A 23,788-nucleotide genomic window follows, 5' to 3' on the forward strand; every position below is an offset into this window, starting at 1 on the left:
CCCGCTCAGCCAGAGGAGAAGTCAATACCGTCTCATATTTGTTTTTTCAGAGCTGTTTCTGCTATTTTTCCTTTAGAATATGAGACGTCAGATACGGCCAAAGGCAACAAAAAAAAACGAGCAACTGACCTTGCATCAGAGAACTTTCAGTAACCTTGGTGATAAAGTGGTTAGGGAGAGGGAACACACCATTTACTATTCTCTGTGCTGTCTTACACTGAAGCTGAAGATCAGAAGCTGCCTCTGTGGGATTCCCTGGTGATAGGAAACATCGTTTCAAAGTCGCTCAGTGTATGGCGGAGAAGGTGAAAGAAAACTGCATGGATGCTGTGTGTTAGAGGAGAGCGTTGGTATAGACAGAGCCTGTGTTTCTAGAGGCCACTGTGCTATTAAAGCACGAGGAGATAGAGTAGATTAAGACAACTTTATTCAACTAAGAAATCTCTGATTGTTTGTGGATCTAATTAGAATTTCTTTAGAAAAATACTGGTTTAAAAGCCCTGAAAAATGTTTGTAAGGTAATGCCAAAAGTTTGTCAGACATTGATACCACAACAAACATGTAGCTACAGGCCAGTCAAAACTGGAACAAGGTGGAAACAGATAGACTGGCTCTGTCTAAATGTTACAAATTTCCTTGCAGCACGTCTAAATAATACTGAAATGATACCCTCCCACCCGATGGCCCACAGACTGTGGACTCCTTTAAAACATTCTCTTTTAAAGAGCCTTCTCTAAAAACCACTGCTCTGAAATGTTGTTTTATGCTTTTATCCCAAACTGGAGAACTTTGAGATTTGCTTCAAATGTAAAGTGCGTTATAATTTAAATGTATAATCATTATTATTCTCTGAAGCTGATGATTAACAAAAAGGTTGGGCCAAAGTATCGATACTGTAATATGTCGTCAAGTATCAAATCTCTTGAGACAAATTTCAGATATTTTAACAAACAAACAAAACTCTACCCTCGAAAACTGAAGAATTTGCCTCATCGTGTCACTAATATTTGAATAAAAATAAATATGAAGAGGAAGTTTAGCCAATGAAGAAGTTAACACAGTTGGATGAAGTCAGACAATAAATGAAGTAAAATGTGATAAGAGGTTAAACTGACACCAAATTGCAGTGAAATAAAAGCTGAATCCTCCACTTTACATTTTAAAAGGCATTTTCATCTTCAGTGCATCTTCAGATATCTTAACGTGTGATTGTCTTGCAATCATTGTGAGAAGATCAATGGAGGCACTAAGATGCAGCAACACCCCTCCCCTCAAGGAAAGTGACCCGATGGATGGATGGATTGATAGATTTAATAATGTTTTATCTGCACCCTGGGCTTGCATTGACTCTTGTTTTAAGTTGGACATGTGCTTTTGCTCCTCTTCAATACAAGAGATAGGAGCTTCATGGGGCGCTTAGAAATTCAATCCTATGAATGAATTACACACCAGAACCTAAAAGTCTGCAGCAGAGGGCTACATCCAATGAACGGGGACAAAGAGCGGGGCATGCAGTGTCATCGGATCAGAGCATACACTGTTTTCTTCAGGTGGTTAGCTAATTCTGAAAGCCAGTTAGTGGCATTTTCCATTGTGTGTTAGTAGCATGATCCCGGTCAATCATGTGAGAAATTAAGACTAATGTAGGCGGAGTCAGCGGTGGTTTGAGGAAATGTGCCCGTGTGCAGTCTGTGGAAATCTACTCATGCAGGTTTCTCCACAATTTTTTATCAGCGACAGCAGAGAAGGATTTATTTTTGCATCCTCCTTTCCCCTCTTCAGTGTCTGCACTGTGCCTCTCTTTGTCTGGATGATGGATTTCCATTCAGTAGCACCATTATCAAGTGACTGTGTAAAAGTGGGCCGGAGATGTAAGTGCTGTGTGTTGTTATTGTCTGAGACATACGTGTGTGTGTGTGTGTGTGTGTGTGTGTGTGTGTGTGTGTGTGTGTGTGTGTGTGTGTGTGTGTGTGTGTGTGTGTGTGTGTGTGTGTGTGTGTGCATATCCCTCCCTTTGTACTCCATCACTGGATCTGAAAAGACGAATGATGACATCAAAGGAAGGTAATCTGAACAGTCATCTCACTGAAAACATGTCATCATCAGCTCTGCCACATATCATGTATGTGAGGAAGAACCTTGTTAGTCATACACACGTTTAGTGTCGTGAACTTTACTTTAGTTTGTCAGGGATCAAGTACAAAATATACATTCATCTCACTTCAGTCAGGAATACTCTCGTCATAGATTTAACCATTTATTGCACTTTTGGTTTGTGAAGTCGTATTTGGCGGTATTGGTTCTGCTCTTAGCTCTCAGCAGTATCAGTGCAGCATGCCACAGATTTTGCTGAGCGCGCAAACCTTTAATTCCCCTCATGGGCGACGTGCAGAACACAACCTGAATGTGCATGTAATGATACCGACATCCTGCAGACATAACAAGCAAACAAGTCATCCTAGAATTCAAAATGCTCTGATTGAAGTGGGTGGAGGTCGGGGTGGTGGAGGGAGAATTTCACAACAAGAGGAGTGAGAGGCAGAATGTTTTAAAGAGGCCGCCTTGTTGTCAGAGTGTGATAATGATTGGTTGGCATGGGGGGGGGCGGTTGTCAGATCAGCTGAGGGCCGCTTGCAGGCAGGACTACCGTATTCCTCCTGAACTAACGCAGGGCTCCGTTTCATGAGAGGAGATGCTTTGAACCAGAATCAGCTGATAAGCTAGATTCCATCTGTACTCCCTGGGCGGGTCTTTTACAGATTCATCGAGTTAAGAACTGGTATACATGAAACCATAAAACAGACAGTAATACAGATTCAGCTGCTTCTACTCCTCATTAAATCAATTCACCTCCAAACAGTGGAGTTTAACTTTGCACACTCAGCTGCTGTTTACTGTAAGTACAGTATGTGCATTTTAATCTATATAATTTAATGTTTATATACATAATCATCTTTCTGTATATACAGCTCTATAATCTCTGTGTTTAAATGAGGACAGCATTATCAGTTATGTAATGAATAATCTCTGAAACGGGTCATCATCATGAACCACTATGGAGTCCACACAGCGTCACAATGCAGACTCTATAGTTTGACTCATGCAGGATTTCAAAGACGACACCATAGAAGTTTGATGTCAATATTAGAATCTAAAACTTCTTGATGGTGTGACAGCTCTTCAGAAACTACCTCCATATTTTAAATTCTATGTTTTTAACTTAACATAACATATCACTAGATAGATAGACTTTATTTGGCGTGGACATCACAGATACATTGGACGAACCAGATGCAATGTTTAAAGTCTTTATATGTGATTTTTAACACTTAAATATTATAGAAATCAAGTATATCCTCTGAAAATAACTCTGTGAGTCATGACTGTCTACAATGGGTGTAACACCCGAGTCCCACTGTCTGTGATGTTTTCAGAGTTTTCAGAGTCCTATCTTCACTTTGTTTACATCGCCAGGACAGCCGGCTGACTCCTCCCCTCGTGTATAAAAGTTGTTTAATTGAGGGACTAGAGAAAAGAAGAATAACATACTGTACTCACTGCTTAACTGTGTTTCTAGATCACGCTCATTTCAGGTAAATTTACATGCAGTGTGAAGATACGAGCATAATAAAGATCGCTAGCATTAACATGCTAACACAACAATGCAGCGAGTTGTTTTGGTTTCATGCTGGTGATCAAGGGCGACATCTGCTGGATCAAAAAATCACATATAAAGCCTTTAAGTGTTTTAGCATACATGCTAGTTCTCAACACGTGTCCACAGGAGGCTTTAGAAAGAGATAATAGTGAAACTTACAAAGTAGACGTTTTGTTTAGAGACTTAACATCATCAATCTAACAGTGTTCATCATAAGTTCAACCATAATTGCATAAAACAACGTTTAGGACTGAATACTCTCCCTGTTGTTTTAGAGAAAGTTCATGATGTTCTGGGAGTTTGTCAAACACGGTTTCTGTTTCTGTTGTTGATGGACGAGGACATGTTGCCTGTTTCTATCTGACAAGTCAACGTTTCACTCCTCCTGATGATGTGCAGAACGATGTTTTGAATTCCTCCTCTTCGCTCATGCAACTTTAATGTGGATGCAGAGAGATCATACTGCTGTGTTTTGACTTTAAGTCCTTTTCTCTGAAATCTTACTTGACGCGTCTGCTGAGGGCTCTTGATGTGAAGCTTTGTTACATGTGTTGCTGTTGTGCTGTGTGGAAACTTTGACAGGTTGTTTTCTAAACTTCTTACATTGTACTAACTCCTTTTTTTCCCCCGTCTGTTTTTTATTTAATTTCCATCTCGTTGTTTTTCTGTCTGTTTTTCCTCCAACGTGCTGCAAAGATGATTTACATATGTGGTTTAAAAAAAACAAACTGTGAAGATTCGATTTTTCTCGCAGCTAAATTTAATTGAAATTCTGAGAGCTGAATTGATGGGATGCAATCACATCATAAACGGAAAGAAAAAGCGAGCTCAGAGTCGGAATCCTGCAGAGTAATAAGAGTGCTGAGGGAGAGCAGTGCCGCTATAAAGAAACAATAGCATTTCTATGATAATTCATCATGGAAAACACAATCATGGTACGATACACTCATCAGATTTATGTCTGTTAAAGGTTTGAATTATGTCCACATCGTGCACAATGATATGCAGCACGCATGAGATTGTTAGAAAGAGGGAGAACTTTTTCTCAATAAGAGTATTAAAGTCAAAAAACAAAAAAAAAGAGAAACCCTGAAGTCGATCTCGTCAATAAAAGATGAGCTCCAGAGAGAAAACAGTTCCTCCTGCAGGGTTATTGTGGCTCAGCAGATTCCCTCACACACACACACACACACACACACACACACACACACACACACACACACGAGTCAGGGATATTTTGAGGAATGCAGATGCAGAGGTTGCGTCCTCTCCTCTTCTGTAATCTTCTGCTGCTGAATGAAAGTTGTTTACTATTTAAAGCTCGGCTCTTTTCTTCCTGTTTAAACAGAGAATAATCCAAAATCCTCCGTTGTTCTGCAGGTACACACGCACACAGACACACACACACACACACACACACACACACACACACAAGGACAGCCGGTGACAGGAGGAAAGGGGAGAGTAAAAGTTAAGAGAGTGAAAAAGAATAGTACAACATTCAAAAAAAGAGCTTTGTTTAATCCCTGCAAGACAACAACGTGTGAGATCAACACTTTGTGTTTATGTGTGTTTAACGAATTTTAACTTCCTGGTGTTGTCACGGAAACATAAAGAGCAGCAACAACAAGAGAATCCACAAAGTTACTACTTGAATTTACTGGAGGTTAGAGGGAGAGGATAAGTCACTTGTACTAAATGTGTGGCTAGAGCTATTAGCAATTAGCTTAGCAGAAACACTCGAGACAGGAAATGAGGAGTGTTACGACTTGCGCTCGTTGGGGGAAAAGGGTAGTAACATAAAGACCCGGTTGTTGTTGTTGTTGTTGTTGTTGTTAAAGTTAATTTATTAATCAACAAAGAAGTAAAATAGTGGAACAGTTATATCAGCGAGGCAAACAGAGCGGACCAACGAGCGCTGGTTACATCAATAAACAGAAAGAGGACGATAAACTAGAGTTTTAAAAACGACGTCAGTGACGAGAAGTAGAAATAAAAACTGCCAACTCCGACTAACCAAACTAAACAACATCAAAACAAGCAGCCCCCCTCACCGTCTCTAAACAACAGACCCTAATGAGTGTGTGTGTGGATGTGTGCTCCTAACACACAATCATTCTTCCATGAGGCACAAAGCGAGGGGGTCTGCTGCTGACTGACGGCACCAGCAGGCTTCTTAAGGCTGAGTTTGACGGGCGCTCCCCTCTGATTGGTTGATCGGCCTCAGCAGCTGCGCATCAATCAGGCGTCTCCGGTGGCAGCACAGCACAGGTGGATGTCATCAGCATCATTCAAACCTACAGTAGAGAACGCACCACTTTCCGCTCCCTTTTAAAGCACTTTGAATTTGTCTGAAAGCCGGTGATGTGGATTTCCTTGTTGTTGACATGTTTGATGATGAAGAAATTCGCCGTTGAGACTGACTTGCTTTCAAAGAGTATAATTTTATTTAAGCAAGAAACAGAGTCACTGGTCACGTCTGACCAGGAGGATCATGAAGCCAAATAATGATCTCCCCGAACACACAGAGACAATCGCCTATATGCATCTAAACATCCTAAATCTCCTTCAGATACAAACTCTCTCCAGATGTACACGTTATAAACTTAAAGGAGCAGTATATTATCTCTGTCCTAGTTACGTCAGACACTTCACTGGTGTATCAATAAAGTTTGTTTGATTGATTGTGGGGACAAAGTGGCAGATAAACATCATTAAAAACAACATTCTGAGGTTGCTGTTTATAGAATGATATTGTGTGTTAATTACTTTATTCACTTCATCTGGACAATAAAAAAACACATACATCAAAACAACTTGAGCTGTGATAGTAACATAATGTAGGAGTTGAATTGTTGCCATGGTAACAGAGTATAAGTGTGAAGTTGTTAAGTTGTAGATCTCTCAGCTCAACACATCCCACTAGAGTTCACACTGGGATTATTCATCAACATAATAGTTTACAAACAATATATTTATTGATTTTTATTCATAATCTAGTAACAAAACAATAACAACAAATAAATGTGTGCTACTTAACCAAAGCACACACCGTCTTTAAACATTCAAACAAACTATTTCTCCAACATAAATCCATCTATTGTACAAACAAAAAATGAAAAACACATAACAAATGTAAAAAACAAAAATAAGGGTATGTCATTATCTTCTTAAAGTTCTCATATTCTGCTCCTCTTAAGTGTCAGAGCTCCTCAAAACATGTGTGAAGTTTCTTGTTCTAAATCCACTCTGATCCTGTATTTGATCATGTCTATAAACCCCTCTATTTCAGCCCTGCTCAGAACAGGCTGTTTCTGTGTCTGTACCTTTAAATATGTAAATGAGCTGTGTCTGACCACGCCCCTCTCTGGAAGTAGCTTGGGTGTACTCGGTGCTTTCTCACTCCATGTCCTATTGTTTACGGTGAGAAGGCAGACTTAGAGGGCAGAACAAACACCTAGCTGTGGGAGTGTCACCCACCTGGGGGAGGGGCTACTGCCCTTTGTGATGTCATGAAGGGAAAATCTCCAAACGGCCTGTTTGAGCACACATTTTCTGAAAAGTGGAGCAGGGAGAAGATGGAGAGGATGGACTTTTCTCATAATTGGTTGGTTTGTAGAGATAGAGACACATATTAGTGTTAGAGAAACATGTGAATGTTTATTTTGTATAATTTGTGAATTTCAAGGATAATCTTAATATAACTATGTTACATTTTTTAATCAGGAAAAACCCTCATTCTTCCTCTTGATCAAAACTGTCAAATCAAGTCTTTTCACAAAGGCTGTTAACAGTCCCCATATTTTGCAAATGAATCAGTTTGTCCTTTGCCGAGCCAAAATTAGTCACTTCATAAGAAGAGGACAAGAAGAACTCTATGAGTGAAGACACAGGACAACAAAATAATTTGGACTTTTCACACTCTATATCACTCCGCCCTGTTCGGGGGTTCTTCATACTTTACATTGATTAAAATATTTACATATATAATATGTTCCATCCATCCATTTTTTTTTCTTCAATTATCTGTAGTCGGGTTGCAGTAGCAGCAGGCTGAGGAAGTTGACCCAGACATCCCTCTCCCCAGCAAAGGTCTTGAGGCGTTCCAGACACTTCCAGATGGGATACATAATCCCTGCAGTGCATTCTAGATCTACTCCAGGGTCTCCCAGATGCTCATCAGATGCCTGATGGCTCCTTTCAATATGAAGGAGGGGGGCCTCTAATCCGAGCTCCTAACTCTCTCTCAGCCTTTTGAAGAAAACTCATTACAGCCGCTTAAATCAGCAATTGACTTCTTTCGATCACTACCCGGAGCTTGTGACCCCCATAGGTGAGATCAACCAGTAAATCAAAAGCTTTGCTTTTCTCCTCAGATACCTCTTCATCTCAGGACTTGTACAACGACCACATTACTGCTGATGCTGCACCAATCGGTTTGTTAATCTCACTATCAATCCAACCCTCCCCAACCGGAGAGCACATATCAATGTTTTGCAGCAGAGAACCATGGACTCTTACTCGGAGGTTCTGACAAGGGGCCAACACCTGCAGGGAAAGTGTCTGACTTCTGTCGCTTTGGTCATGCATGGAGCTGATGGCTTTATGTTGATTACTCTATATTCTGATCCTACTATTGTAACTTCACAGCAGAGATTTTAGATGTTTTACAATTGTCTTACTGTCGTTTTTTTCTGAGCCTGTGCAAATTGCCGCCTTCGTTCCCTGCTCTTAGAAGTGTTCTTAGCCTTAAGCTAAACAGAGACTCAGTGTGGTGTGCAGCTGCTGAAGCCTGTCTGATGTGTTGTAAAGTCAGAGATGCTCTCCTGCCAGGCACTGTTGTCATGCGTTTTGTTTGTTTCATGGTTATCTGAGTAACTGTACCCTCACCTGTCAGCTTTAACCAGCCTGGCCTTTCTCTCTGTGATCCTTCTTTTTCACATCAGATCTTCACCCACACTGGATTTGGTTTTCTGTTGTAACGGCCTTTGAACTTATGTCCAGCCACTAGATGTTTCAGGGGAACTTAACATCTTTGTTGTATGAACTCTGGAGACGGTTGTGCTTAAGAATTACATTAAGTGGAGATCTCAAACTCTACATTTTGTGCACAATCTTAGCTGCAGAAATCCTCTTTATTTTTATTTTTTGAACAGCTGAACCTCTTGACACTTTCTGCATGCATTTAGCATTAGCATCTAATAAAGTGCTTTCACAGTAGACATTGATAGTGTCTATATTAGCTCTGTGAGGGATTGTTGACCTGTTTATCTGTGAGTCTTGTGCTACATCATGTACCATGTTACATCTCCAATCTTTGTTTACGCACATCTAAACCCTCTGTGCATCACCTGGCAGCCTCCGCAGATCGCATTTCATCTCTTTGGATCATCAGAGAAGAAAAATCAGAGTGTGTGAGCGATCCCCCCCGAGGCGACTCTCCTGTTGAGCCGACTCACCGCTTTATCACATTAACAGCTATTGACTCCGATGACTGGATTAATGACGAGATCCCACCAAACATTATGCCTTCAATTAAACAAATCTGAGACTGTGAGTCAGCGTGTCATTCAGCGACAAGAGAGCAATCAACCGTTTACTCAACAGATGGCAGAGACAAACAAGAGACCAAAAGCTCAGACTGTGAGTCAGTAACAAACAGGACGGCGATGCTTTATCCTCGCCTCTATAGGCCTTTTCATACAGCACGGATCTGTATCCTCGTTATGTAATCAAACACTTGATTATTTCTCCTCATGCACACAGAGAAGAACACTTCACATGTGTGAGGATCCTCAGCTGAAGATTTCTTTTGAGAGAATGAGTCTCGGCTCTGCAGCTGCTGTTCAGAAAAAAAGACGGACTGCAGGGTCAAGATATTTGTTTTCATCAACATCCATGGCAACAGGTCAGCTGTTTCTCACACACACACACACACACACACACACACACACACAGTTGCTAATAATGAGGTATGTAATTGCTGAGCCTATAATTCAGACAGTGAACGTTTGCATCTTGAAAAGCTTTTTTTTGTGCTTTCATTGGAGAGAAAGGTACAGTGGATAGAGTCGGAATTCCGGGAGAGAGAGAGTAGGGAATGACATGCAGGAAAGATGGGATTTGAACCTGGGCCGCCTGCTTGAAAGACCACAGCCCCCATTACATGGGGCGCACGCACCAACCACCAACGCCCCCTGGAAAAGCTTTTTGCTGAGTTCTAAAATGACTATTTAGTATACTGAAACAATGTTGTCCTAATACACGCTACTGTATATAGTAAGGTATCAGGTAATAATTCATTTCAGCCTGGATAAACAGTGATATATGAATACCAAACGTGCAGAATATAAAGTAGAATTGATCATACCTCAGTGGATTTACATCTAATCATGAAGGATTGAAAGTCGTGCTTCTCTCTCTCCTCCAATCTGAGTCTGTGTGTCTCTGTCCGTGGTGCTGAAACTTTTCAAACCAACTCTGAGTCTAAACTGAAGTACCCTCTTCACTCCGTCTCTCCTGGCTACAGATTACACTTCATATTCTGTAACGAGCATCAAGTTTACTTTTCATTTTGTTCATTCTGGGATTTTTGAAAGCACTTTTAAATCCTACATATTAGAATTCAAGTCGACGTGTCTCAGTCTTGTGCTGAAACATTCAAAACCTTTTCTTTAGCTCCCCCTCCTCATAGATATCTATTTTTAGAGTTAAAGCAAGCCAGGCCAGCAGTCTGACTTTAACTCACCTTTGTGTTCCCATCTTGCACCGATGAAAAGTATCCATAGGCGTAAAAGATACAAAAACAAACTATGAAAAGTTGATGTACTTTTGATTCAGTAAACTGGCTCCTCAATGATTTACAACCATTCATGTGATACTGTGAAATGCCAGTGTAACACAGTGATACTCATATTAAATGCTGTTTGACTGGTGAATAAATTGAGAATTATCAGTGCATATCTGCGGTAACATTAGCCGATACAGAAAGTGACTGGATATGTTATATCGGCCGATATTCATGGCTGGCTGATTAATCAGTCATGCTTTAAAAATAATCATAATTTATGAGACAAGAGATGGAGAACTGTATTTGTCTCTGAGTCGTAATGGGATGGAAGTTCAAAGTTGAATACATCAAATCAAAGTGCAGTAATTTGAATTCATGTGTGTTTACATCATTATCATAAGAGTTCAAAGCTTCTTTGAGACAACATCAAAGTCTCTGTGACTCTATCTGCCGTACTGATAACATCCGTCTCTCTCTCTCAAACCACAGGGTTCCTTCTCTCCCTGACTGAGGACAAACCACCTTTGTGCTGTGAGTGATGTGCATGCACCGACTCGTCTGCGTCTTTACACGTCAGGCTTAAGTGGAGATGTTGCCAGAGGGTCGACTTTGTACAAGGAAGGAGAGTTAAAGACCAGAAACATAAAAAAAAAAAACCTTTCAGAGACTTTTGGATGGAGGCTGTTTTTGAGATTAAAAGGAAATCATAAAAAAACTTACAAAAACAGTCTGAGCTAAAATTAGCATTCATATTTTAGTCTAAACGGATGAGGAGGTGGGCAGCCTTAGACTCTCTGAGCAGAGCGTTATGGTCCTCTGCTGCCCCCTGGTGGCAGTCAGGAGTACTTCCTGCTACACTCAGTACTCTAAACTCAATAACCCAGCAGTTTAAAGCAATTTAGTCTTTTAGATGAAGATAAATGTTTATGATTTTCTTACAATAAAACATTTCAGATAGTGAGGAACGTTATCGTGTTTCAGTTCTTATTGCTTTGTGTTTTACAGTTTTGTTTTTGATGATGAGAATTGCAGAAACTTCATTTTGCAACACCCGATAAAAATCAGACAGATATAAAGAACAGATGTTGTTTGTTTTGCGTTTATGCTTCTAAACACGAGTTGAGTCAAACCTCCTCCGCAGAGTGAGAGCAGGCAGCCGTCTGCTGTCAACACATGTCAGGATCCTCTCTGTTCGTTCTGCTTCTAATTCTCATTTAATGTGGCAAAAATGTGACTTTGATATCTGTTAAAAAAGGAGGCTTAACATGCTTCATACCTTTTGAAAACTGACAGAATGAAACATAGGACCCTATAGTAATGAATAGAGTCCCACCCCCTGCTGGCCATTTGACAGAATGCAGGCCGAAGGATCAACTAGCTGGTAAAGTAGCATTACTTCTCAAACGAAGAGGTTACATCCTCGTCGTTTGTCGCACTGAAAACAACATTTTAAATGTAGATAAAAATATGTTTGTATACAAAACTTTAAAAGAGCAGGAACTCTGACACCTAGTGTTTAAAATCGGTACTGCAGTCCAAATTCAAAACATTGTAGAGAGCTGCCTCCCCCTCCTCCTCTCTGGAGTAAATGCTCACTCAGGTCACCATGTGGTGGACTCTGAAGCTTCAGTGTTTATCCAGCTCTGCATCGGTCTGTAAACCTTTCTGTGTTCTAACCTCTCTCCATTTTTCAAAAGCATCTCCAACATGGATCCTAGTTTGAGCACGTTTCTGCTCGTGCAGCTTATTAGAAACATGCAGAGGCTTTTTAGGTCGGGTACAATCACTTCTATCTGAATCACTTCTCTTGACCGCTTCCATCGCTGCAACACCTGTTGGTTTGACATTTGCCCGGCAAACTGAGGGGCATCCAAAACGGCCGTGTGGGGGTGCCACCTACTTCTCTAAACAAAAACAAACCATTCAGGAGCAGAATCTAAAGTTAGAAGGAGGACATACTGGCTGCTGCATTGTTGTCAGAGAAGCCAGCACTTCAACATAGCATGTTTCCTTAATGTCTGATCAGATAATGAGGTCACTTTATCATTTCATTCAGTAGATATCTGACAGATTGGACCTTTAAGGGCAGGAAAACCATAAAGACAAACAAAATACAACAAAACAAAACGATGTGGAAGCCAAGGGAGTAGAAAGACCTGGTGAAAAAGATTCTTGCAGGTGGATCAAGATGAGCTGTCTCACCCTGGAGAACCATCACTGTCCCTCAGGCTCCTGCAGGTTATATGTTTTCATCTTCACATTTTATCTTCTGTACATTGTGTTATGAATAAAACCAGTGCAGTCATATCTGTAACAGCTTTCCTTTTTCAATACGAGACGGTTGGATTTGAAACACCTCACGAAGAAAAAGGTCTCCATCCTCTGAAAGCAATAAGATCTGAATCCAGCAGACCTGACAGTTTATTGTTTTTATCTTTGTGGAGGCGAGCAGAGGTGATAAAGAGGAACAGAAACAATCTTTCCTTATTTCTGCTCTCGCTGCAGAGCTTCAGTCAGATAAGAAACATGTCGGAGATAAAACAGGAAGAATTAGTCTGCAAACAAAACGAGTCGAGTCAGGAAACAGAGCAGCGTCGGCATCTGTGATGACTATCTTTATTATATTTCTATTCTACAGATCAGTGACTCCTTTATGCTTTTAATCATGAGAAATATAAATGAAAGGTCAAAATATATATAGATATAGAGTTAAAAATGTCATGTCATTGTTGATAAAGTTTATTCCTCTATAAGACCTAATTATTGTTTGATAAAAAAAAAAGCTTTAAGGTGTTCAAAAGCATGAAAGCTATATTTTTTAAAGGTTTATTTTAATTTAATTTCATGTATTTTTTGAGATAGCAAAGAGTCTAGAGAGAGGGGAGAGGAGCCCGGGCCGTCCGCTTGGAGGACTGTAGCCTCTGTACAAGGGGGTACCGGCGCCACATTCAAGCTATTGAAGTCATTTTCATATTAAATGTATTAAATAGATTAACATTAGACCTGCAGTTTTGATGTTGTCTAGTCGTGTACTTCAAACATCTCAACTTTTGAACAAGATATTCAGAACTTTATAAATGAAGAAAGAGAGTATTTCAACCAGTCACCTCTTCTCAGTGATTATTCATGTTGCCGGAGGTTAATTAGGACTTTTTGAATCAGATGAAATGACATGCCATGAATAATCTTTACTAATTTTAACATGTACAAAATGTTCAGTATGCCTGAGTGTTACAACCCAGCTTTGTTGGGAAAAGAGAAGTATCATAAAACCAGATTTTATTATTTATTAACAAAGACGCTTCACCAGTAAATCAAAAAGTGAATCAAAATGTCAGAGAAAAGGGCAACGAGTGCGACTCAAATCAATCACATAGTAAAGAAACAGACTGCTGAGCTGTCTGTCGTAAGGACTGTCGTCCTTACGACTTCATCGTTCACATGATTTCAGTTCAGAAAGTAGGACTGTAAAAACAGCTTTGATGCGAATATAGACGATGTGTGAAATGTAACTGTTACCACTTATATCCAAGCAAAAAGCTGATGTGCAATATGTGAATTGATAAAAAAAAAGTATCTTAACATTAACTAAACATATTTTGCACCTCGTGATGACGAATATCCTTCCAGAGCTTGTTGTTCTGACTTCATGTGCATTTTACAACTCAGAAACTTGTTTTTCCGATGTGTCCGACACCACACGAATGCACCATTAGAATTTATTACATCTTTTAATCTCATCATAGCTCCACCCATTCACCTCCTGTCCTGGTCTAATCAGCCAGAAAATTAAAATCACCTGTGTGGGTGTACAGAGGCTTTAAGGTTAGCTGATGAAATAATGTGCAAATGATAATCTACAGATCAGTCTCAGAGTCTGAATTCATCATAGATATTTTAAAATACGAGTTTGTTTGTATTATCTCTGTTCAATTCTTTATTTTTGAGACTTTGAGACGTCTGTTCTTGGAAGGTGCTTTACAAATAAACTTTGAGGACGGACACTCTGCAGGCTCACAGAAAAAAACAACACGACAACACGAGCTTATTAAAAGATTCTTTATTCACAATAGAAGTGTAACAAATATAGTTTCTTAAAAAGTCTGCTGCTTATTAATATCACTTTAATCCATAAGCTCAGAAGATTTTTATATAAATGTAGAACGGCTCATCTGCCAGAATGGAATATTTACATAATAATATTAACACAATAAAACAGATTTCCCCACCAAATTAAAATATTGCATAAAAACGCAACGTAAACTATGTGCAATGGAATGATTATCAGCAATACTTTGTACAGATACATTTCAGAGGATTACACATTTCAAACCTGTAAAGGGCAACGGCAACCTTTTTTATACTTTTGATTCTAAAGATTTGAGTCCCGGGACAAGCGAGTCGCCTTCAGTGATTGTGCAGAAAATAAAAGATGAAGGTGTGATACATGAGAGGGGTTTCTTTCTGTTGAAGTCCTCAAACGGGTGGTATTGCCCCTTTAATGTTCATCAATAGAAAGACAGCATCATCACACACGTCAACACAATAATCAGAAAGAAATCAAAATCATAAACTCTAAATCTGCACGAGGACGTGAGCAGCAGTGTGACGTCACTCGATGTGGAGCGACAGCAGAGCTTTATACTGACGGCTCACATGAGAAACTCAAAAATACATTCTGCTTTTTCTTTCTGTCTCAGGCAGTGAAACGACCACATCGGTGTCACACCAGTGGAAGAAATACTAAAAAAAAAGTTTTTTGTTTAAATCAGGTAGAGTTAAATTTGATTTAATTCACATCGAACAAACGGATCATAAATTTGTCTGAAAATCTGCAGAAATAATCTTCCTGCTGAAGGAATCCGCCCTTTAAGATGTCAATAATACCCACAACCTGACTTTGTTTTGGATATTAAAGACAAATTAAAGCATCCGCTTTCCAAAAAAACATGGTTTAAATTTTATCAACAGTTGATTTGATGAACAAATAATCCCAAAATTACTTTTCAAATCTAATTTCAGTCTAAAGGAATGCTCAAACACATCTCCTCATTGGGAGGCAAACTTGTCTCTTCTCCTGCACACCGGGTTCGATCCCATGCCCGTCGTGAAATTAACAGACCACCGACTCAAACCATAAACCGAATCAAGGACAAAAACAACAAAAAACCCTCCACCTTTAAAAAAAACAAAGAAAACAGGTTCAATAATCAAATCTAGGCCTGTCGATACTTTAATTAATTCAGCGATGCAGCCTTAAATTGATACTTTTTCAAATGAGGTTCTGCATGAAATTTTTTAACTCATCACTTCTGCACGCCATTTCTTTATGCGTCAGTTTGAATTTCCAACTAAAATACAACAAATAAACGCAAAAGTCTCATTGACTGCAGTGTACTGTAATAAATTATGCTTTAAGATGAATTATTAGAGTTTTCATCACCTGATAGAACGCACTTTAATCTCTTATTTGAACATTTCCAGGCGTAAATGAACTTATAGGTAAAATGTAAATATGAAAGCGTCTTTATAATAGACAGGGAGCCATGTTTATAAACTGTAAAACTCACTTTTCTTCATCTCCTGCCTCTCTACATCCTGGTACTTCAAATACAGAAGTTGATATCTGTGACTCAGTGACCAATAATCTGTCTTTAAATCTTCTGATCTGACACCTTCATGTCTCTTTTTCTATGCAGCTTCATAAAGCAGGTTCAGTGTTGTAACTCTGTACTGTTTGAGGAACATTTCCTTTATCGTACTCTGATATGTTCATGTTTATATGTCAAAAAAAAAAAGATGAAAACAATCAAATGTTTACGCTCCAGTATTCTCAATCACACCTCGGGATGCAGATTTGGATCATTTCCTACAAACACTAACGGGCTCATTGCTCCCTCGATCAGGATCATGATCTCTCTCTCTGCCTGCTCACTCTGATTCTACGTTTTGTGCTTTCAAAGATAAAAAAAAAAAGAATAAAAAAAAAAAGGATGCATACAAATATTCTTCACTTCACATTGGATGGTACATTCATTCATTTCAGCTCCTCCTGTACGTGTGTTTGATTCACTGGCAGGCGGTTCATAAACCTCTCGTTCTTTTTTTTTTGGTAGATAAATAAGATAAGACCCGCTGACGCTCCATATCTGTCGCCCCCACAGCGCCACCTTGGGGAGGGGGTTCACTCCCAAACCCCTCCCCAAGTCCTATGATCACTAATGCAGAATAAATTAACACAATCAGCAAAAAAAATCAAAAAAAATCAAACATTTAAAATATCACACAGAAAACAGAAACAGAGCGTCGTCTGTACAGCGACATGAGAGTCTCCTCACAGCGAGAGCCTCTGACTGATGTGTTTGGTACTACATGACAGGGGGCGCTGATGATCCGATATGTGGGTGAAAGTCAGGAACTTAGCAGTGTTCGTTTCAACACTTTGGGCAAGTTGAAAACAAGAAATGATTAAACTTCAGAGGTATTTTTGGAGCACGTCTCAGTCTCTCTCTGTTTCTCTTTTCAGTTTCTATAAAATTAAAGATTTAATGAGCTCTTCTTGTAGTAGAAGGATCTTATTTAGCATCAATAGCTGATCAGAGTCTCTTAGTTTGGAGGTAAAAAGATGAAAGCATTAAATAGACTGATCCAAAACTGATGTCAAAGGACTTTAAACCTGCTGAGATTTGATTTTTTTTAAAGAGATTTGAACTTTAAATCAGACGGATTCATGTCTCTGGATCCTCCAGTGAAACTTAAGACTGCTTATTATTCACCATGTTTCTCCATCATGTCTCAGATAAACATCTAAAGGCTCAAAGTGATGAACATCTGGCTGAGCTCGGGTCCTTTCATCAGGCGTCCAAAATCATAAAAACTGTTTTTATCTTTTGAAAAACATTTTATAAGATGAGTCTGATTTTCACATGAAACATTTCCTTCCTAACACGTCAGTATTTTTAATGTTCTCCACTTTTCAGACTCCAGGTCTCTGTGGGCTGTAATGACACAGTCTCACCACTAGATGTCAGCGTGATAAAGGGAATGAACGATGACTCTGCTCTCTACTTAAACTCATGTTTCCAGTCTGATGTCGGTTAAACTAAGACTTCTGAGGATGAAACGGCATCAAGGAGGATTTTTCTACTTGAATTTGAAATGATGAAATCTACATGTAGACCTCTGTTGGTCTGATCCAGCAGTTATCACAGACAAAAAGCAAACACGCCAAGGTTTTTAAAACCAATGTTTAGGCGACTTCCTTGTTGAAATCTTGAATTCAAAAAGCAGGATTTGTCCTTTGACAGAGTCTGGTTTAAGTATTTCACTCCTGGGAAGAGCTCAGTGAATATTTGAAGACTGGACTCTTGTGTTTGTGTGAGCTGCTCTCCTCTCCTCCTTTTCAACAGTGAAGGCACTAGATTAAAGACTAAACACGGGGTCTGATCTGGTCTACAGTTCTGTGTAACATCAGGAGAAACCTTTACATCTGTCTAAACAAGCCGCTGAGTGAGAGACTGTGATGACGCTGACACGACTCTAGAGGGAACAAAAAGCTCGGGGACAGGATGATAAAGCTGTATTCAATCAGTATGGCTTCTTGTGTGTGTGTGTGTGTGTGTGTGTGTGTGTGTGTGTGTGTGTGTGTGTCTTTGAAGGTGAAATATCACAGCAGAGTCGAGTGTCTGGGTCTCCTCATAGAGGAGAGAAGATCCTGCTCTACGCTGCGGCTGCAGGATGGAGACGAGAAGAAGCAATGCAGGGAAGAAGAGGAGGGGATGATAGAAACAGGTTTTAAAGAAGATCACATGTTTCCTCTTAAGAGAACATTACCTGGTGTTTAAATACTCTGCTTTGACACAGAGAGAGTCTAAGACACCCTTAAAGAGGGAATAAGATTTAAGCGTCCTCATTCAAAAGACGTTAAAGCGATCAGTTGATTTGAAGGAAACTCAAAGATGTATTTTTCCCTTGAATTTGCTGGATATTTGGAGTTTCCCCTCATGCTCGAAGCAAAGGGGCAAACATGCTTCTGGGGCATGAAGCAGGAAAGAGAAGCTCCAATCGTCCTATTAAAAGTCAAAGTGCCCTCTAATGATTTCTTTAAGGTTAATTGTTACATAATATTGCTTTCATCCAACAAAACGATTGGCTGTGAGAACTTGTGTGTGACTCTGTAACACAGTAGCACAAATGAGTTAACATGAGTTAAAAACCAACTCAAGGTCCATCCTTTTCCCCCCGAGCATTCAACCGTCTATCTCACAGCCCAACTCATTACCACGCTCTGATACAGCTGAGCTGACTCCGTCGGCCGAGCGAGAGAGAGCATGAAATGTAGGAGAGCTCCACAAGACTGGACACCGTTTTGTAAGATTTTGTCCACTTTTATACGCTCAAAGTCGTGTAATCATCGAACACGGGCTTTTTTCTAGTAAGAATCGGTAAACACAGAAGGGGAAATGTGTAATTTGTGTGTGAAGATTCAGAAAGTATTTGGTGGAAGAAGTCAGAGTCATCAGCTTTAAAAAACCTGTTTCAGTCAAACCCTGTAAAAAATGTGACAATGTGAGAAAAGGAAGTGAATCTGAACACATGAGCGTGTATGAGATCTCCAGGAGAAGAAGAAGAAGAAGAAGAAGAAGAAGAAGAAGAAGAAGAAGAAGAAGAAGAAGAAGAAGAAGGGGGACAGCTTTGTGTAAACTTTGTGAAGGTGAATTTACTGGCAGGTACAGAGCTGGTGTGACTCGTCCGGTGTCACACTTCAGCTCTGAGGGAGGAAGAAGCTGTCAGGCGCTCGAGTGATGGAGGGAAGCAGACGTCTAAAAAGCTCTGTGGGTTTATAAAAAAAAAAAAAAAAACAAGGCCCGGGTTGTGCTGCGTCTTTGTTTGACTCCCACAGAGACACCCAGGTGTTTTCTAGAGGACAGAGTCATCCTCTGAGGGAGAGGAAGGTGGAAGCAAGGTGGTTTTTGGGGACAATCGCTGGATCCTAATCAGATTTTGAAGCATAAGACAAAGTTTGGTTGTGATGTCATGGAGCGCCCTTGAGCAGTCAGCCTTCAAAGTCCCTCAGACTAGAGAAGGAGTTCTTCTGGATTTTCGGGTCCCAAAAGTTGTCCAAAGTACCCACATTAAGGGGGACAAGTGGTCCAGGTCTCCACACAGAAACAAACAGGAGCAGCAGCAGCAGCTACAAACAACAAAATCACTGACCGACAAAGTGAGAACTGTTCCGACTCTGAAAGTGAACTCGACGCCCACTAAATGTAATGAAATCTTCAGAGAGGATTTGATTCTGCAGGAATATTTAATCTCTCTGATGATACCATTGCATTCCTTGGATGAGTGTTTACGTAATCCAGCGGTCGATATGTTTGTTCAGATCAGCAGCTGGAATCAACCAGAGCTCCAAAAAACAGACAAAAAAAAAATCAAATCTACAGCAGGAATCAGTGCCAACAGGCTTCAACTCCTTTTTTGATCCCATTCAAAAATCAAATCCCATAAAGAGGCATCTGTTACTCCCAATGGCTAAAGAGTTTTCAGCTGGAGGCTCAGGTTTACAGGATCAGAGGTTTCTCGCACTTTGCTGTGTTTTCTTTTGTTTTGTTTTGGTTCCGTTACTCGACCGTGTTGGGGATGTCTGTTTGGTCCTTCTTGATGACGGGCAGAGGGTGAGCCTCTGTGTTGAAGACCCAGTTGTCGAACGGTAGGTGGTCGTCGTCGGAGAAGAGCAGGTAGAGGTACCTGGAGGGGACAAAAAAAGGAGAGAGTTACACCTTTAAGGTTACAGTTTGGAAAACACTCTGCCTGTCTGAGGTGTTTTGATACAAAACCAGATGTTCACAGTGTGCAGAGAAGTGCCGGTTGAGTTAGGAAGTCACGCTAAGAATTGATGTTTCAGAACACATCTGTTTCTCTCACAAAGTCACCCTGAAGGGTTTCCTTCAGCGAGGGTGAACTACAAACTTCCAGATGAGTCGGACACTCCTCTGACCCCGTCCGACCAAAAACATTCTTCTGAATTCAATGCAAACTTCCTTGTGAATAAAATACATTTCCCACAATGCAACTTGACAAATTAGGATTTGGTCAGGGATTCAGGTGTGTAATCGTAGTGGCTGCATGAAGACAGGAGCTGAAATCAGGGCCGTCGGGGTGCGTTTGAAGACCGATTGCATCACAGCGACGCATCAAGCTCTCCTTTAAATGCGGCCAAAAAATGCCTCTTGTTTTTCCAAGGCTATGAAGAATGCTTTCGGACAAATCCTTTGTTCTCCAGTATATCCTGAGGTTCAGAATTATTCTGTTTGACAACAACAGACAAAAAAAACTAGTGATACTAATGCAAGCTACCACACGCTAGCACAAGCTACCTGCTGGTGTTTCTCCATGACCAGACTGAAGAGGTTGGGTAAAATCATTTCTTTCTAGTTTTCAGGTTGAAGTAATGCTGACTCAAGTGACATCACTTGAGGTTAATCTATTATATTTTATGGAGCTAGACTTTGAGCCACAAAGCATGTTTTTTAACTAGTTTGTGTTTCATAAATACGATAGAGTGATGTTCAATAAGACCTGTAAACATCATGTGATGTGTAAAACACTCAGGTCATGTTGCATTGATTCAACCTCCCTGTATCTGGATCAGCCTTCCCCGGTTTATATCTATTTATAACAACACCTCCACATGTCTTCACACCTCTACATGAACGTTTAACACTTAATACTGCTACACCTGTATGAACAAGAGCAGCAGGAGCACTGACAGACGCCAACAACCTATTGGTGCTCAATATGTCCCTTTAAAAACACAACAACAACCTTTTGAGATGTAAACAAAAACAAAATATAATCTAAAAACGACAAAATTACAAAATCAATTTTTTTTTTTGGGAAAGAAAATGACGACTACTGAAGGAAAAAATAGGGATTTAAGTTGTGGCAGGTCGGTACAGTCGTGTTGAAGTGTTTGGGGAGAGAGATCCAGAGGGAGGGGCCAGCAATGAAAAAGGCTCAGTCGCCCCCAGGTAGCTGTTACTACGAGGGCCCGACCGATTTTTGGGGCCGATACCGATATTAGGAAGACAAAAAATCTGATACCGATATGTTGGTCGATAACTTCCTTTGATCTATGTTCGATCTTTAGAGATGGATAAATATAGATGAACACATTTATCGTGTTGATCCCTCAAATGAAGTTATCAAACACTTGTGGAAAAGATTTATGACGAAAACAAGGTGGTCGCTTAACTGGAAAATAACTGTACGTGCATCACCTCTCGACACTCTGGAGAGTAATAATGCTTGTTTATAATCCATATAGCGCCATCTGCTGGTGACAGCCAGAAACAGAACTGCTAGTGTAATAGAAACTCAGACTAAATGCTATCTGACTGGTGAATAAATCGAGTAATATCAGCGCATATCTGCGATAAAATGAGCCGATACCGATGTGCTAACTACAGCTGAACACAGACAATAGGAGACAACTGAGTCATTTAAACACACCGCCAACATATGGTGTCATTGCTTTCAAGTTTTGTGTTGAACTTTGTCTATATATTTGTTTTTTGGGAGAAGGTTCTACACTGTTTATTTTGAAGCACTACATCTTGCAGTATTTCTCAGCAGTCGAAACCTCTGAAGCAGATGTGAAACTCAGAGAGACGGCAGGGTGCGGCTCCGGCTCAGACCAGCTTCTTATGAAACCTGAAGAAGTGATGAAATTCTGCATCGTTAAGGTTTTATCTTATGGTCTTATGAAGCAACATCAAAACAACATTACTCTTCAAAGCGTGGGGTACCAGAGCGAGTAAATAAATAAAGCGTGTTTTTAAGGAGGGGTTGCTGTTCTTGAGCAATAATTCAGATTTTAAGATTTCAGCATGAGAAGAAGGATTGATCTAAAGGAAGCTGATTAATCTCTTTAAGGAGAATCGGTGGTTATGAGTGGAGTCGAGGAGAAGCTGAAGAAAAGCGTCAGGCTAAAAAAAAAAGCTGGAGCCGGTTGTCCGCCGAGCCCTCAACCTCCAGAACAAGTCCCCGTCCACCGCCCCCTCCTCCTCCTCCTCCTCCTCCTCCTCCGCCGCCTGCCAGCAGAGCACTAGAAAGCGGTGAGTGATTGGAGGCAGGCAGCAGTGTGAAGTATGGCCGTGTCCTTGGCAGCGAAGAGAAGATGAATACTGGAAGTGGCTCTGCATGGTGCCAAGATCCCAGAGTAACATTAGGAGGATTAGACGTATGGCTTCTCTGCTAAATGGGATTGATATTTTCTGAGGTCTGGTAACATGGATGTGATGCTGTTTGACAGATGAGGGTGTTGTTTTGTGTTGCTGTCCAGGCTGCCGCTCAATTTCACTCATGTTTTTTCTCTTTCTGTCAGTTGGATGCTAATGAGACATTTTCATGTTGAACCACTTCGACTGGAAACATTCTCCCTCTCATCATTATAACATTTGGACTTTTTCATGTTGCATTAAAGGAATGAACTGAAAAAAAAAAGCTTCCAATATGCTTAACAAAGAAACAGCATATGCACTCGTACTTACAGGCATATGTTTCACAAACTCTGAGGAGGAAAACTTAAAATACTGCAGACTTATAAAGAGCGAGTCGTGCCGTTACTCGCTCTTTGTGCTCTCTGCTGCCAACTCTTGTGTTGTGGTGTGTAGTACTAACATGTTCCCTGCACTTATTGAAGCTCCTTCTTCTTCTTCTACTTTGAATTGAAGAGGAACAAATAAACGTGCATGTGCAACATGTAGCGTGAGTCAATGGAGGCCTCAGAGCGCTGAGTCTACAGCAAGCCCACATGGTGGCCAACCATCCGCTCCTCTCTCAGTTTCACATCTGTTTCTGAGGTTTCTTTCTGCAAGGACTGCTGAGAAATACTGCACGATATAGTGCTTCAAATAACAAAAAAACAAGTCTATTTTACATGGTGGCCAAACCTGGTACTGCAGCGTCAAGTGAGGTCAAAAATACTTCCCCCCCATAAGCTTACGTTGGGAAATAGACGCTTGTAAATCAGCAGATATATATTTTTTGGAGGTACATGAACTTACCAGTCTGGACACTTAAATACCCCTATTTAAAATCATTAGGTCTTAAAAGATGTAAAATGCACTTAAAGGCGATTTCAGAGATATTTTGGAGACAAAATAAACGCAGATCAGATCCAAGGGACTCAAAGTGCTCTATGGGTCCAGTAACGCAGAAGATCTTTTACACACAGAAGTTGGACTATTTTTTGCTTCATACACCGCTGAGCAGCTTTCATAGGAAAGAACGGGGCTCCGCCTCCAACGCTGTATCTATTCTATAACACATGCATG

At 40.3% G+C, this 23,788-nt stretch overlaps 1 protein-coding gene across 1 annotated transcript in view; it reads right to left on the reverse strand.

The window, feature by feature from the left end:
• Positions 1-14,492: 14,492 nt before the first annotated feature.
• man1a1 (mannosidase, alpha, class 1A, member 1) overlaps positions 14,493-23,788 on the reverse strand; it is a 159,181-nt gene continuing 149,885 nt past the window's right edge. Inside the window, exon 12 of the mRNA XM_020637052.3 lies at positions 14,493-20,198. Coding sequence (XP_020492708.2) covers positions 20,072-20,198 — 127 coding nt within the window. The 3' untranslated portion in view covers positions 14,493-20,071. The remainder of the gene's footprint in view (positions 20,199-23,788) is intronic.

Source organism: Labrus bergylta, chromosome 15, assembly GCF_963930695.1.
Source record: "Labrus bergylta chromosome 15, fLabBer1.1, whole genome shotgun sequence".
Taxonomy (NCBI): Eukaryota; Metazoa; Chordata; class Actinopteri; order Labriformes; family Labridae; genus Labrus; species Labrus bergylta.